At 37.0% G+C, this 14,535-nt stretch overlaps 1 protein-coding gene across 4 annotated transcripts in view; it reads left to right on the top strand.

Moving 5' to 3' along the window:
- Window positions 1-13,634, top strand: part of PI4K2B (phosphatidylinositol 4-kinase type 2 beta) — a 90,695-nt gene extending 77,061 nt beyond the window's left edge. For all 4 annotated transcript variants that reach the window (XM_070452078.1, XM_020897606.2, XM_020897603.2 and 1 more), the window contains 5 exons: window positions 1,403-1,464; window positions 5,524-5,623; window positions 8,760-8,893; window positions 9,454-9,513; window positions 11,254-13,634. In XM_070452078.1, coding sequence (XP_070308179.1) covers window positions 1,403-1,464; window positions 5,524-5,623; window positions 8,760-8,893; window positions 9,454-9,513; window positions 11,254-11,427 — 530 coding nt within the window. In that variant the 3' untranslated portion in view covers window positions 11,428-13,634. The remainder of the gene's footprint in view (window positions 1-1,402; window positions 1,465-5,523; window positions 5,624-8,759; window positions 8,894-9,453; window positions 9,514-11,253) is intronic.
- Window positions 13,635-14,535: the final 901 nt, after the last annotated feature.

Genomic DNA, 14,535 nt, shown 5'->3' with positions numbered 1-14,535 from the left:
TGACGCTGTTGATAATTTGAAGCAGTGATTCCCAAATGTGGTTCCCTGGTCTGTGTTAGGGTCAGTGTTATGTGGGCCTAAATGCATCTTCTGGGAACTCATCCCAATCTACTGAACATGGGTCCAGCAGTTAGTGTTTTAACAGGTCCCCTGGGGCTTCCCTGGTGGCTCAGTCGGTGAAGAATCTGCCCGCAGTGCAGGAGGCCCGGGTTCAGTCCCGGGGTCAGGAAGATCCCCTGGAGAAGGGAATGACAGCCCACTCCAGTATTCTTGCCTGGAAGCTACTATGGACAGAGGAGCCTGGCGGGCTACAGCTCACAGGGTCACAAAGAGCTGGACATGACTGAACAACTAAACCACCACCCCCCAGGCAATTCTGATGTACTCTGAAGCCTGAAAACTCTAGTTCAGAATTTTTGCTCATTTATATTAGTTTCTGAAAAAGCATTATGTGCCTTTTTAGATTCACCTTTTAAAATCATACAGTCTTGAATTAATGGTAAAGTTAGTATAGAGTCCAATGGAATATAGTACTCAGTCACAAAAGAGAATGAACTATTGCCATTTGCAGCAGTGTGGGTGGATCTAGAAAATGTTATACATGGTAAAGTAAATCAGACTGAGAAAGACAAAAATTATATGATCAATTATATGTGGAATCTAAAAAAAGTAATACCAGTGAATCCGCATACAAAACAGGAACAGACTTGCAGACGTAGGAAACAAACTGATGGCTACCCCAGGGGAGAAGGAAGGAAGGAGGGACAGATGAGGAGCGTGGGGCGAGCAGGTACAAACTGCTGTGCTCAGATAAATAAGCACCAAGGAGATGGTGTAGCACAGGAAGTTATATTCAAGATCTTGTGATAACAATAATGGGAAATAACCTGATAAAATTGTCTGTTTACCGGAATCACTTTGCTGCACACCTGACACTAACACAGTGCTGTATTCAGTAAACCAACTCTGCTTCAGTTTTTTAAAGAATTTGTGTCTAGACTACTCTTGTCGTGACATTAGGTAAGAGAAATTTGCTTGGTAACGGGGGTAGATCGTTTTTCTCCCTCAGGTGAAGAGAAATTATCCTTTCTAATAATGCTGATTTAAAAGTTCTTGACAGTAATTGCACCTACTTCACAGAGTTTTTGTAAGAATTTGATGAGTTAATACATGTTAAGGCACTTAACACCAATTTCTGGCACAGACTATACAATAAATGTTAACTAACATTTATGAGTGTTTTTAGTTTGTATGTATTAAATTGAAGCGTTTAATGTGTTACTGTGCTACAGATAACAAATGAAGGTCTCAAAATCGAGGAGGTGACTAGATTTTTCTGCTTGATATTAAGCTATGATATCTATAAAAAATGAAGTAATAGATTTTTCGTTTGTTTTGAAAGACAGGGGAAATGATAACTGGTTAATCAGATGTGAAAAGCAGACACATGAAGATGAAGTTACGGTGAGGGAATTTTACTATATATGCATATATAAACACACTATCAGTGTCTATTAAAAATTCTTGAAGTTATTCTTCATCACTTCCTCATTTCCTTCACCTTGATCCTTGGTTTTTATCTCCTTTTTCTGTTTTTATCATCTTTTTTCTTTCCTTCGCCTGCTTATGTTGCATTTTTTATTCTATTTTTGAAATCTCTGTGCAATTTTATTTTGTATGTTGTATTAGTATAGAAGAATAATATCAGCTCAGTACTGATATTCTTTTTACTGGAAAAAGGTCAGTTTTCATTCCAGTCCCAAAGAAAGGCAATGCCAAAGAATGATCAAACTGCCACACAGTTGCACTCATCTCACATGCTAGTAAAGTAATGCTCAAAATTCTCCAAGCCAGACCTCAACAGTACGTGAACCATGAACTTCCAGATGTTCAAGCTGGATTTAGAAAGGGCAGAGGAACCAGAGATCAAATTGCCAACATCCGTTGGATCATCGAAAAAGCAAGAGAGTTCCAGAAAAACATCTATTTCTGCTTTACTGACTATGCCAGAGCCTTTGACTGGATCATGGCAAACTGTGGAAAATTCTGAAAGAGAAGGGAGTACCAGACCACCTGACCTGCCTCTTGAGAAATCTGTATGTAGGTCAGGAAGCAACAGTTAGAACTGGACATGAAACAATAGACTGGTTCCAAATAAGGAAAGGAGTACGTCAAGGCTGTATATTGTCATCCTGCTTATTTAACTTATATGCGGAGTATATCATGGTACATTCCAGCGCAGGGCTGGAAGAAGCACAAGCTGGAATCAAGATTGCTGAGAGAAATATCAATAACCTCAGATATGCAGATGACACCACCGTTATGGCAGAAAGTGAAGTAGAACTAAAGAACCTCTTGATGAAAGTGAAAGAGGAGAGTGAAAAAGTTGGCTTAAAGAACAACACTCAGAAAACTAACGTCCCATCACTTCATGGCAAATAGATGGGGAAACAGTGGAAACAGTGGCTGACTTTATTCTTCTGGGCTCCAAAATCACTGCAGGTGGTGACTGCAGCCATGAAATTAAAAGACGCTTGCTCCTTGGAAGAAAAGTTATGACCAACCTAAACAGCATATTAAAAAGCAGAGACATTACTTTGCCAACAAAGGTCCGTCTAATCCAAGCTATGGTTTTCCCAGTAGTCATGTATGGATGTGAGAGTTGGAGTATAAAGAAAGCTGAGCACTGAAATATTGATGCTTTTGAACTGTGGTGTTGGAGAAGACTCTTGAAAGTCCCTTGGACTGCAAGGAGATCCAGCCAGTACATCCTAAAGGAAATCAGTCCTGAGTGTTCATTGGAAGGGCTGATATTAAATGTGAAATCCTTTGGCCACCTGATGCAAAGAACTTACTCATTAGAAAAGACCCTGATGCTGGGAAAGATTGAAGCTGGGAGGAGAAGGGGATGACAGAGGCTGAGATGGTTGGATGGCATCACCGACTCAATGGACATGAGTTTGAGAAAACTCAGGGAGTTGGTGATGGACAGGGAGGCCTGGCGTGCTGCAGTCCATGGGGTTGCAGAGAGTCGGACACAACTGAATGACTGAGCTGAACTGAACTGATTCTCATCATTTAAAGCTGTTACATCACTTTAAAAAGTTTGTAATTTTCATAGTTCATCAAAGAATTTTGAAATTACATATTCAAAGTAATCAGCAATAAATAAAGAACACACTTGATACATGCAGTAATGTGGATGAATCTCAAAACCCTGCTGAGTGAAAGAAGCTAAACAAAAGGGAAGATACTGTCTGATTCCTTTTGTATAAAAATCTAGAAAGTACAAACTAATCCCTAGGGACAGAAAACAAATGATGCTTGCCTGGGGTGGTGTAAAGGGAGGGAAGAGACTGCTAAAGGACACAGGGAAACATCTGGGTGGTTTCATATCTTTCAGTGCTTATCAACTTGTACACTTTAATGTGTGAAGTTTATTGTGTGTAAATTATACCTCACTGAAGTTATAAATAGAAAAGAGTGTTAGAAATAAAAATAAATGACAGTTATAGCAGGGTTTTAAAATACATATATATAATTTAAAAATACATATATAAAAATATACCTGCTTATAATAATTTCTAAATATATTTTATTGGTATATCTAAAGCAACTGGATTTTACTGAAAACCTTATTCTTTTGCTCTTAAGTATTTTGTGCATTCTCATTGAGATAAGATATTTGATATAAGCTAACAGAAACAACTCTGGCATGTATCATCTGTACCTTCACTGTAATATTTTAATTAAAAATTATCTTTTTCACCTTTTTAAAATCTAGACCACTTAATAATGATAATGTCTATTTTTAGATAATAAGAAGTACTCTTCCACATGAAAACTCTCTTGCTTCTGAGGCTTGCATTTCCGTTACAGGAGAATGGAGAAGTTAGAAATGGCCTACCTTTTATAATCAAGAGTATCTTGAGGTTCCTTCTACTGGACTTTATTACATTTAGCCATGGTTGTTGGCGAGTTTTATTTAGAAACATTTTGTACTTGAAATAATTATTTCTATGAGACCCTAGGAAAGACTTTATTTTAGTAAGGTAACTTTGTCATTATCTTAAAAATATCAGTATTTTGCAAATACCGTACATTAAAGCCCTGGTGACTCAGTCAGTAAAGAATTGGCCTGCTGATGCGGGAGACCCAGGTTTGATCCCTGGGTCAGGAAGATCCCTAGAGAAGGAAATGGCAACCCATTCCTGTATTCTTGCCTGGAGAATCCCACAGACAAAGGAACCTGGCAGGTTACAGTCCATGGGGGTCACAGAGTCAGACACAACTGAGAAACTAACACACATACATCCATTTAAGCAACATATCTAACAGTAAATTATCCAGAACTGCACATTTTATTTATTTTTCTCCCCAACTTTATTGAGGTATTATTGACATGCATGCAGTTTTAAGGTGTACAATATGATTTGATACAAGTATATATTGTGAAATGACTATCACAGTATGGTTGGCTGACACCTCCATCCCATCACATAATTAACATTTTTTGGTATACATGGTCATAACATTTATTTTTAAAAAATTTTTTAATTGGAGGAACATTGCTTTACAATGTTGCATGGTTTCTGTGATGCAACAGCACAAATCAATCATAATTATACGTATATCCTCTGCCTCTTGAGCCTCCCTCCCCTCCCCCACCTCTCACCCCTCCCTCTAGGTCATTACAGAGCTCCAGGCTGGACTTCCTGTGTTATAAAGCAACTTCCCTCCAGTTTTCTATTTTACACATGATAATGTATACATGCCAATGCTACTTTCTCAGTTCATCCCACCGTTTCCTTACCCAGCTGTATCCAGAAGTCCTTTCTCTGTATCTACACCTCCATTCCTTCACTGCAAATAGATTCATCAGTACCATTTTTCTAGATTCCATATATATGCGTTAATATATAATATTTGTTTTTCTCTTTCTGATTTACCTCACTCTATGCAAAACTACTATATAACCCAGCCATCCCACTGCAGGGCATATACCCTGGGAAAAACCACAATTCTAAAAGACACATGTTCCCCAGGGTTCATTGCAGCACTATTTAACAATAGCCAGGACATGGAAGCAACCTAGATGTCCATCAACAGGTGAATGGATAAAGAAGATGTGGTACATATATATATAATACAATGGAATATTACTTAGCATAAAAAGGAATGAATTTGAGTCAGTTGCAGTGAGGTGGATGAACCTGGAGCCTATTATACAGAACTACATATTTTGAAGTCTTAATAATGTCAAGCCTTCTTCCCCAAAGATGAAAAGAATGAAACTATTACTGTATACCTTTGTAATAGCAGATTTAAAAAATAGTGATTATGAAGTTTTTACTGGTTCTTAAGACCCTGTCTTCCCTTAAATGGTAAATTGGTACTTTCTGGTAACTTTATTTTTATAGACTCTTCTGATAAAATGTCTTTAAAGCTCAATAATTATTATACATTTTTTTCTTTTGGAAATATACATATAAATTGTTTTATCAACTATTTTCTCCCTTTTAGGATACAAAATGGACTGATGATAAAGAAACACTTATTAAAATAGCTGCAATTGATAACGGTCTAGCGTTTCCTTTTAAACATCCTGATGAGTGGAGAGCATGTGAGTATTTAGAAATTTTTATAGTATCTCTGGTGACCCCCTTTTCAGAATAGGATGGGAATGATATCAAAATAGCAGAGGAAAGCTGGGTATGTTACAGTCATTCAGACTCAATTCTAGACCCTCGGATGCAAAGATATGTAATACACTCTGTGAGCCTTGCCATGTATCGTTCCTTATTTTGGGTGACTATGTCTGATTTTGATTTCTTAGCTTGTGTTAGCCTTGTAAAATAAGTTTGATAGCTTTCCAAATTTGAAATTTGTTAGTCATTCTTTGCTAACTTGATCTATGGCCAGTTTAAAGTACTGTTTTTGAGAAGAATGTGGTTGAGCACCAAGTCTGTCCTCTAATGAAAACTTATTAGTCAAATCATATTCTTGACCTATTTTTTAACCATTTAATTTGCTAATTTTTGAGAGACAAAGTTCACCATGATTGAGATTTTTGTCAATTTTTTCTTGTATTTTTGTGCACTTTTTGCTTTGTATTCCACACTCAAAGTCCCAGTGTTTTATCTTGCTGGGGTGACTTGTTCTTTTTGTTAGTGTAAAATATATCCCTCTTTATCCCTCACAGTGTTTTTCGCATTTCTTATTTTGTCTGTTGTAACATTGCTATACCTCGTTTCTTTTTACTAGTATTTACTTGTATTATTCTATGCTTTTATTTTCAACTTCCATCATTTTGTTTTAAGTATATGACATATAAATAGCTCCTAGCTGAAGATTTTTTGCCCAATCTGAGATCCTTTTAATAGCTACACTTAACTCTGTAGTTTGTCTCAATAAACTCCTGATGTGTTTGAACTTTCCCTACCATCTTTTTTTTTTCCTATTTACCATGAATTTAAATTTTTTCTTTTTTTCCTTTCCTGTCTTTGGTTGAACTGACTTGAGATGTCTTTGTTCTATTTTTCTTTTTTACCTCTAATGGTTTGGAATCTATATACAGATTGCCTTTTAAAGGTGTCAAGTTTAAGATGCCTGCAATACACCTGAAAAATTTCACCAAACACAGACACCAAAAAAATAAGGGTCTAGAACTCGAAAGAGTAATTGGTATTGAGGATGTAATTTTTAAACTGTTACTTTGGTAAGTGGAAGCCATGGCAGAGTTGCCATCACCTGGGAAAATCGTGGTGAACAAATGCCGTCCTCGGGCAGTGTGAGATACATAGGTACTCAGTAAATGTTTCATGAATGTTTGGTGGAGCTTCCCTGGTAGCTCAGTCAGTAAAGACTCTGCCTGCAATGTGGGAGATCTGGATTCAGTCCCTAGGTTGGAAGAGTAATTGGTGTTGAGGATGTCATTTTTAAACTGTCGCCTTGGTAAGCAGAAGCCATGGTGGTGTTGCACCTGGGAGCATCATGGTGAACAAATGCCATCACTCGGGCAGTGTGAGATACGTAGGTACTCAATGGACATTTCATGAGTGTTTGGTAAATGAAGGAGAGAAAGACTAAGTGTAGAGTCTGGCAATGGTGGTGTTGAAACCCGGAGAAAAAGCCAGCAAAAGAGAAATGGCTTAAAAGACAGTGGTAGCACCAGAAACCACGTCGGAGAGCATTTCACAGAGGGAGACGACAGAGAACAGTGCTGCTGGCTGCAAAGACACGTGAAGTAGCATGAGGACTGCACATGGACTTTTGAAAAGAGCCTGATGAGATGACTGGGGGCCTTAGGGGAGAGTGTGAACGGTGATAGAAGAAGTTGAGGGGCAGGGATTGGAATTGGAGACAGGCAGAGAATCAGAGCTTTTCTTTTATGTGATTGGTCAGGGGACGGCTTTCTTTGGAATGGACTGTACTTTCCATAGTATTCAAAGAGATAGATAAAGGAGAATTCAGAAGAAATGACTCTAAAGGCAAAGTTTTTTCCCTCAGGGCTTTCTGAGTGGTAGGAGCTAGAGATTCTCCTTGAATGAACTGTAGTTCTGTAGGGGATCATACTGTCATAAACCTTACATTTTCTTGCAAGAATCTGAATATGCACCCTATATCTAGATTATCTCACTGCTTTACAAATCTTTCTAGTCCTGGCACTGTGTATATTTAATGGTCTTCTTGGGTGAGAACTAGAGTTAGCCCAAAATCATGAATCTCTTCTCTCTCAAAGTGGCTTACCTAATGACCTGAAAGTGAAAGTTGCTCAGTTGTGTCCGACTCTTTGCCACCCCATGGACTATACAGTCCATGGAATTCTCCAGGCCACAATACTAGAGTGGGTATAGCCTTTCCCTCTTCCAGGGGATTGTCCCAACCCAGGGATCGAATCCAGGTCTCCCGCATTGCAGGCGGATTCTTTACCAGCTGAGCCACAAGGGAAGCCCAAGAATACTGGAGTGGGTAGCCTACCCCTTCTCCAGCAGATCTTCCCAACCCAGGAATCAAATTGGGGTCTCCTGCATTGCAGGTGGATTCTTTACCAACTGAGCTATCAGGGAAGCCCACCTATTGACCTACTAATGATTTAAAATTTTAGAACATTTTACCTATTGACCTACTAGTGATTTAAAATTTTAAGCACAGACATATACATACACACCAATGAGTCATCAATTCCTGACCATTTGTGGCTGAAACTTCAGGGAGACCTCAGTCATGATATCTGGGGCTGTGAACAAATTATAGGTACCCCTCAATTTCCAAACACAGCAACCAGACATTCAGATATGATATAGGGCTGTTGGAGATACACTCATGATCAAAACTATTTTCCTGTTTAAAAACTCAGAAACCTAACCAGCTTGGGTAAATACTGCACTTTCCCATCTGAAAGTGAAAGTGTTAGTTGCTCAGTCCTGTCCAGCTTTTTGCAACTGCAGGGACTGGAGCCTGTCAGACTCCTCTGTCCATGGAATTCTCCAGGCAAGAATAGGATCTTCTCGACGCAGGGATCAAATCTGGGTCTCCCGCGTTGCAGGCAGATTCTTTACCTTCTGAGCTACCAAGGAAGCCATCTGAATTAACCATCTAAACTTAAAAAATTTGAATAACTTAGATGGCAAAGAGTAATTGTTCTGATAACTTCTCCTGTCTTTTTGTTAACCCAGGAATTATAGAGAAAAATACTGAATAAATGTGAGTCTAAATAAACCATTTTCCCTCACTGATAAGAATACTTTTTTTTTTAGATCCATTTCACTGGGCTTGGCTTCCTCAAGCAAAAGTTCCTTTTTCTGAAGAAATAAAAAACTTGGTTCTGCCATGTATTTCAGACATGAACTTTGTGCAAGATTTATGTGAAGATCTTTATGAACTTTTTAAGGTAAATAGATTTTTAGTTTTAACTATTTCAGAAAATGAAATAAATCTTAAAAGAGTTTTTCCTAATAGAGCTAATTTGCAGTTTACTGCTTCTGATATCACTGCTTGCAGAACCTGATATAACAGAAAGGAGTTAGCATTTTTCCTTATAGGAGCATAAATTTGTGAAGTTACACTTTGGGTATTCTTTGAAATGAGACTACATTGTAATTTGGGAAGTTGTTTTCTTCAAAAGTTGAACTTTTACAAAATTACTCTGTGAATTATAAGAAATGTTTGGTGATCTGTTATTTAATTTTCTTAAAAAGAGCCTAAAGCTGTTGGCTGGAAAGTCATTTTAAATCCTTTCTGGAACAAGTTGGAGTATAAGTAGAGTTATTTATTGTCATTCTAGAGGTACACAAAAATGCATCAAGTAAAATTAATCTTTTCCTGTAACTTTTTTATTAGGAATGCTTTGTAATGATCTCATGTGCTAGGTTGAAGAGTTCATTTGTTTTCAAGTGTTTTTTTCAAAGAGCTTGATTTTTGTAATAATGTTTCCTTTTCTGTTTGTGATAGATTGACAGAAAATTTGATAAAGCCACTTTTGAAAAGCAGATGTCTGTGATGAGGGGTCAGGTAGGTCACTTTTTTAAGATCTTGTTCATTATTGAAAAGAGCTCTCTCTGAAACAGCAATCAACTTTTTTCCTCCATTGTGATGCAGAGACAACTCTCAGTACTGTTCTTTATTCTGAACCAAAATAGCTGAGATGATTAGAAATAAAGTTGATTTCATTACTCTTTTTTTTTCCCCGTATTGTTTCCATATTAGATTTTTTTTTTTTTTTACTTTGTTGTGTATTATTTGGTTAGTCAGTTTCCTGCTACTGCTAATTCTTGTCCTCACTTTAATAACTGTTTTCCTGAGTGTTAGTATCTTTCTCCTTCTCAAATCCACTTGCTTGAATGTTTCAATACCAAGTTCTGTCCCCTGTGGATGCTTTTCCTCAGAGAACTTGTTTGACCTTTGCTAGAGCAGTCAATAAATAGTCATGTCACCAAGGATGAGCACTACTTGGGACATAAAAGGACTAGTTGTAACTCAATGCTCTCACTCCTTTTCACCTCCTTTAATTAGAAACACAGGGTATTGATTACATCTGCTGGTGTGGACCTGAAGGCTAGACTGACCTACAAGTGACTCTGCTTTTTCTACTCTACTACTAGTATTTAGATTCCAAAAGAAAGACTTGAAATAAAAATAAACTATAGTGCAAAAATGGTCATTCAGTGATTTAGTAATTAATTTTTTCTTTCTAAAAGATACATTTCATTTAAGGTAGCTGCTTCAGACCTGTGACCAAGAAGACAAGTCTAGTTTTTGCACTATTTATTATGTAACATTAACAAATGGATATAATTAAATAACTGTTGTATTTATTCATTAATTGCTTATTGACGGAACCAGTGCCAGAAACTGTCCTAGTGATTGAAAGAAAGCAGTGAGTAAAACCACTGTCCTGGAACCCTGGCTCTGATTCTGCCCGGGGCTAGGAAAGAGGACGGATTATTAGCTTGCATACCTCTCCGTGTTCTGTTGTGCTTACACAGGGCTTTGCTGGAGTCATAAGTTTTAAACAGTAAGTGAAAAGGTTGGAGAAGCAGGCTAGAGAGTCAAATTTTGGAGGGCTTTAGATTCCACATGGAAGGGATTCCATTTCTGCCATTTTTTTTCAGATAATGTGTAAAAATATATTTCAAGTAAATTAGTATTTCTGAGGTCCAGTGTTCCAAATAGGCACAGGTAGAATAGGAAATGAATGCTCTTCTTGAGATTGATCATGACCCTACTGCTATTTAATGTAAAATTCAAAAGTTTTAACTTAATAAACATTATTAGTCACATTTTAAAAGAAATGCCTTCATACTAGGTCCTATTAATAATTCCAGTGAACACGCAATAAATTTATTTGTTGAGTGAGTGGATAAGGCAAGCATTTAGTAAAAACGAGACTATTTAGACCAGTATCTATTTAGGACCAGTGTCAGTGGAGTATGTATGTGGAACCATTCACTGTATTCTGTCTCTGATTCAATTCTTCTGGATGTAGATGCATTCTAGAATATTTCAGAGTTGTCAATTGGCAAGAATTATTTAATTCTAATCTTGTGTGTTTGTTTGTGTATACGGATGTGTATGTACAAGCATACATACCTCCACATATTTGTACTGATAGCGGGTACTCCGCATCACTGTCTCTGTTGGGCACAAATGGATAAAATAAAAGCTGTAGTTATGAGTAGATAGTTAAAATAATATCAGTGAGGTGAGGCCTTTGCCTTTGTTGAGCTGATGAGAACCTCTCTTCCCCCACAGATCTTAAACCTCACTCAGGCACTGAGAGACAGGAAGAGTCCTGTCCAGCTGGTGCAGATGCCTTGTGTGGTCGTGGAGCGCAGTCAGGGCGGAGGGCAGGGCCGGGTCGTCCATCTCAGCAATTCATTCACCCAGACTGTCCACTGCAGGAAGCCATTCTTTTCCTCCTGGTAGCGGCTGTGAGAGAAACAACTGTGTGGCCTTGTGTGGTTAAAACTTACTGTCACGTAAATCTGCTGGTAAGAGTGCCAGCTGCCAGAGCCTCAAATAATAATAAGTTTCTGAAAGGTTGTCTTTTGAATGTAATCAGAGTTTACAGTTTTTTTGTCCAAATGTTAAATTTCTATTTCAGGGAAGAAGTGATATATCTCTTATATCGTATTTTTGTAGAAAAATTTTATTTTATGTTGTTGATGTTAGTTTAAGGTAATTTCATAGTTTACACATTCTGAAATGACTGTCATTACTCTTGAATTCCAAACAGAAAAATAAGGTGTTTGTTGACTTTGAATACAGTTACTTTTTATATACTTTCTAAACATTGACAAGAATGGTCATGTTAATTCTTCTTACATTATAAAAGGCTTTTGAGGGTAAAAGTGCTCTTATGAGCTATAATAGAGTAGTTAATAAAAAATAGGTAAGAATAAAGCAATGTTGCCTTAATTTAAAAAGCTGCTATTTTAGAACTTGAATAAATACTCCTAACATGACCATTATTAGGGACCAGAAAATTATATTTTGTTTAAGTAACTGATAACCATTTTCTTTTTCATACTTCAGAATATTTTTGTCAATTATTTTGTTTACAGTGAGGAAAAAAAATCTAATGATGTCTCCCACATTTTAAAAAAAGTGGAAACACTCAATTGAGACTTGAGGGAAATAATATGAAATGTAGATCCCCAGTATTCTGACATTCCAAAATAGCATTAAAAAATCCCTTCTGTTTCTTGCATGGGATCAGTACTTAATCAGTTAGTGCTTCCGAGCACTGCTCTGGTTCAATTTAGTACTTCAATTAGTATTAAACTTCACTGAAAAGTAAAACATAACTCAAACTGTATATTGGATGCCATTTTGAGGTCCTAGGACATAACCTCTTAAAAATAATAGTAGTTTTGTAGAGTACTTGAAATTACTGATGTTATAATTACAGTCAACTTTAGAATATCAGCCCCAGTTAAAGGGGAACATGACAGAGATAACCATAAAATCATTATTTTATTTTAAACACCAGTATGTCTGACATGCTGGGAATTTGTAGTACTTTTAACTCATTGAGTAATTTAAATTGAGATGAGCTCCATATGAAGATTTGATCCCAGAGAAGCAAGCAGAAGCCTCTTTTCTCTTCTTAGGCTCCAAACAAGTAACATCACCACTCAAATTAAACTGGGCAGTTTGTGGTTTTGGCCTTGTGTTTTTCAAGCTTTCTGTCCTGTAATCTTTTAAACTAAGTTATTTTTATGTAAAAAGTATTTCCTGAAGGTTGAATTAGACCAGAAATCCTCCCTTCCTCTACATCTTTCTCTTGGTCTTTGTGGATGTGATGAGTAAGGATACTGCTGTCCCGGTGAAGTCCACTGGAAACCTGTGTTCTCTTACCTTCTCCAGCCCTCCATGATCTTCATACTGAGATAATGAAAAACTGACTGGAAATTCAAAGCTCAAGCTACTATCTTTAGATAAACACCAGTAATTAAAATGTGCCTTTTGAAGATGTTTTCTTAATGACATAAGTTTTTATGATCTGGATACTGCTCTCATAACACAGTTTTTTTCAGTATTTTGATAATTGCTATATTAATTTTTATAACATAAACTTAGTAAGTTGCTACTGTTTTATATCCTAAAATTAAGTAGTGTGAAAATATTTTTAAATGATCTGACCAGGTCAGAAAGATAAAGCTGAAATATTTAAGATATGATTACAAGTCAGAATACATTGGTTGTACTTTGTAAATTTTCATGAATTTTGTTTTTATTTAAATATCGTTAATTTTTTCAGTGAGTGTATTTGTATTGTTAAACATGTAGACTAAAGATAATAAAAAGGATTCATTTCTAGATTTCTCCTGAAGTATGTGTATTGAATATTTAGAATGTTTGTTAATATGTTTATGTTTATGAATGATGCCAAACCACCATTTTCTTACTTTATATGTTAGTACAGCTTAATACATTATCATTCCAAAAGACATTTAACTGGAATCTTTATAATTAGAGGCATTTTAATTTTTATTTAAATATAAGCTGCCTTATTCTCCAAATTTGTCAGCAAACATGGAGACATGTTTTTTTGTAGTCTTGAAAACGACTTGATGCATAAATTTTTTTTTAAGTTTTGTACTAATGGAATTAAAACCTTATTAAAAACAGTGGTGACCGGTTCTTTGATTAGATTACATTTTAAATCATTTTACAGATATACAAAGAGATGGGTACTGTTTCATAGTCCACGTTCTTTCCCAGAGTTGCTTGGGCAGCTGTACAGAGTTGAGGAAGAGATTCTCAGTGTGGCTTTGTTTCCAGTCCTTTCTTGTGGTTGGTTTGGAGTCACATGACTGAGTCCAGCCAAGGATGTCATGTGACCTCCAGATCTGGCAATAAAACTCACTGCATCACAACCAGTGGTCACCGTTGGCCACTCTCCTGTCTTCTTGTTTGGCTATAAACAAAGAATTTGCAAAGTGGAAGTACCCAGGGCATGTGAAGCACTGCTTGGAAACCTACCGGTAGAGCATGCCAACTGCACTGCACTGTGACGTGTGCAAGAAATAAGGGCTTGTATTTAGTCACTAAGATTTTGCATTTATTTGTTAAAACATACCATAGTCTGTCCTATCCCAGGTGTTACAGTATAAATAGAAAAATATAAAACATTTTAAAATTAAAAACCAATTACAGAAGGCTAGATGGCAGCCACAGTGAGTAGCTATTTAATGTCAGATCCTCATAGAGCAACTGGGATAGCAAAAGAAAAGTCACAGTGACACCATCTTCACTAAAATTAGGTGGAAGAATATCCCTCTGGACCCAGGAAACTAATAGGATCACATGGGAACAGCATCATTGGAGGAGTGAGCGGAGAGAAAGGGAGGGGGGTCTTGAGGGGGTCTTGGGATGGTCCTAAGAGCCAAAGATCCCAGAACCTGCCCACATGTCCTCAGCCCCAGAAGGAGGAGCCCCAGTTGTCATGGCAGCATCAACTGTTGCATTCAAAACCACAATCAGAATTGGAAGAGGGCTGTCAGCATTCAACTGGAACCTGCAGGGAGG

This window comes from Odocoileus virginianus, chromosome 21 (genome assembly GCF_023699985.2).
Source record: "Odocoileus virginianus isolate 20LAN1187 ecotype Illinois chromosome 21, Ovbor_1.2, whole genome shotgun sequence".
NCBI classification, from domain to species: Eukaryota; Metazoa; Chordata; class Mammalia; order Artiodactyla; family Cervidae; genus Odocoileus; species Odocoileus virginianus.
This window is presented reverse-complemented; position numbering and strand designations above follow the sequence as displayed.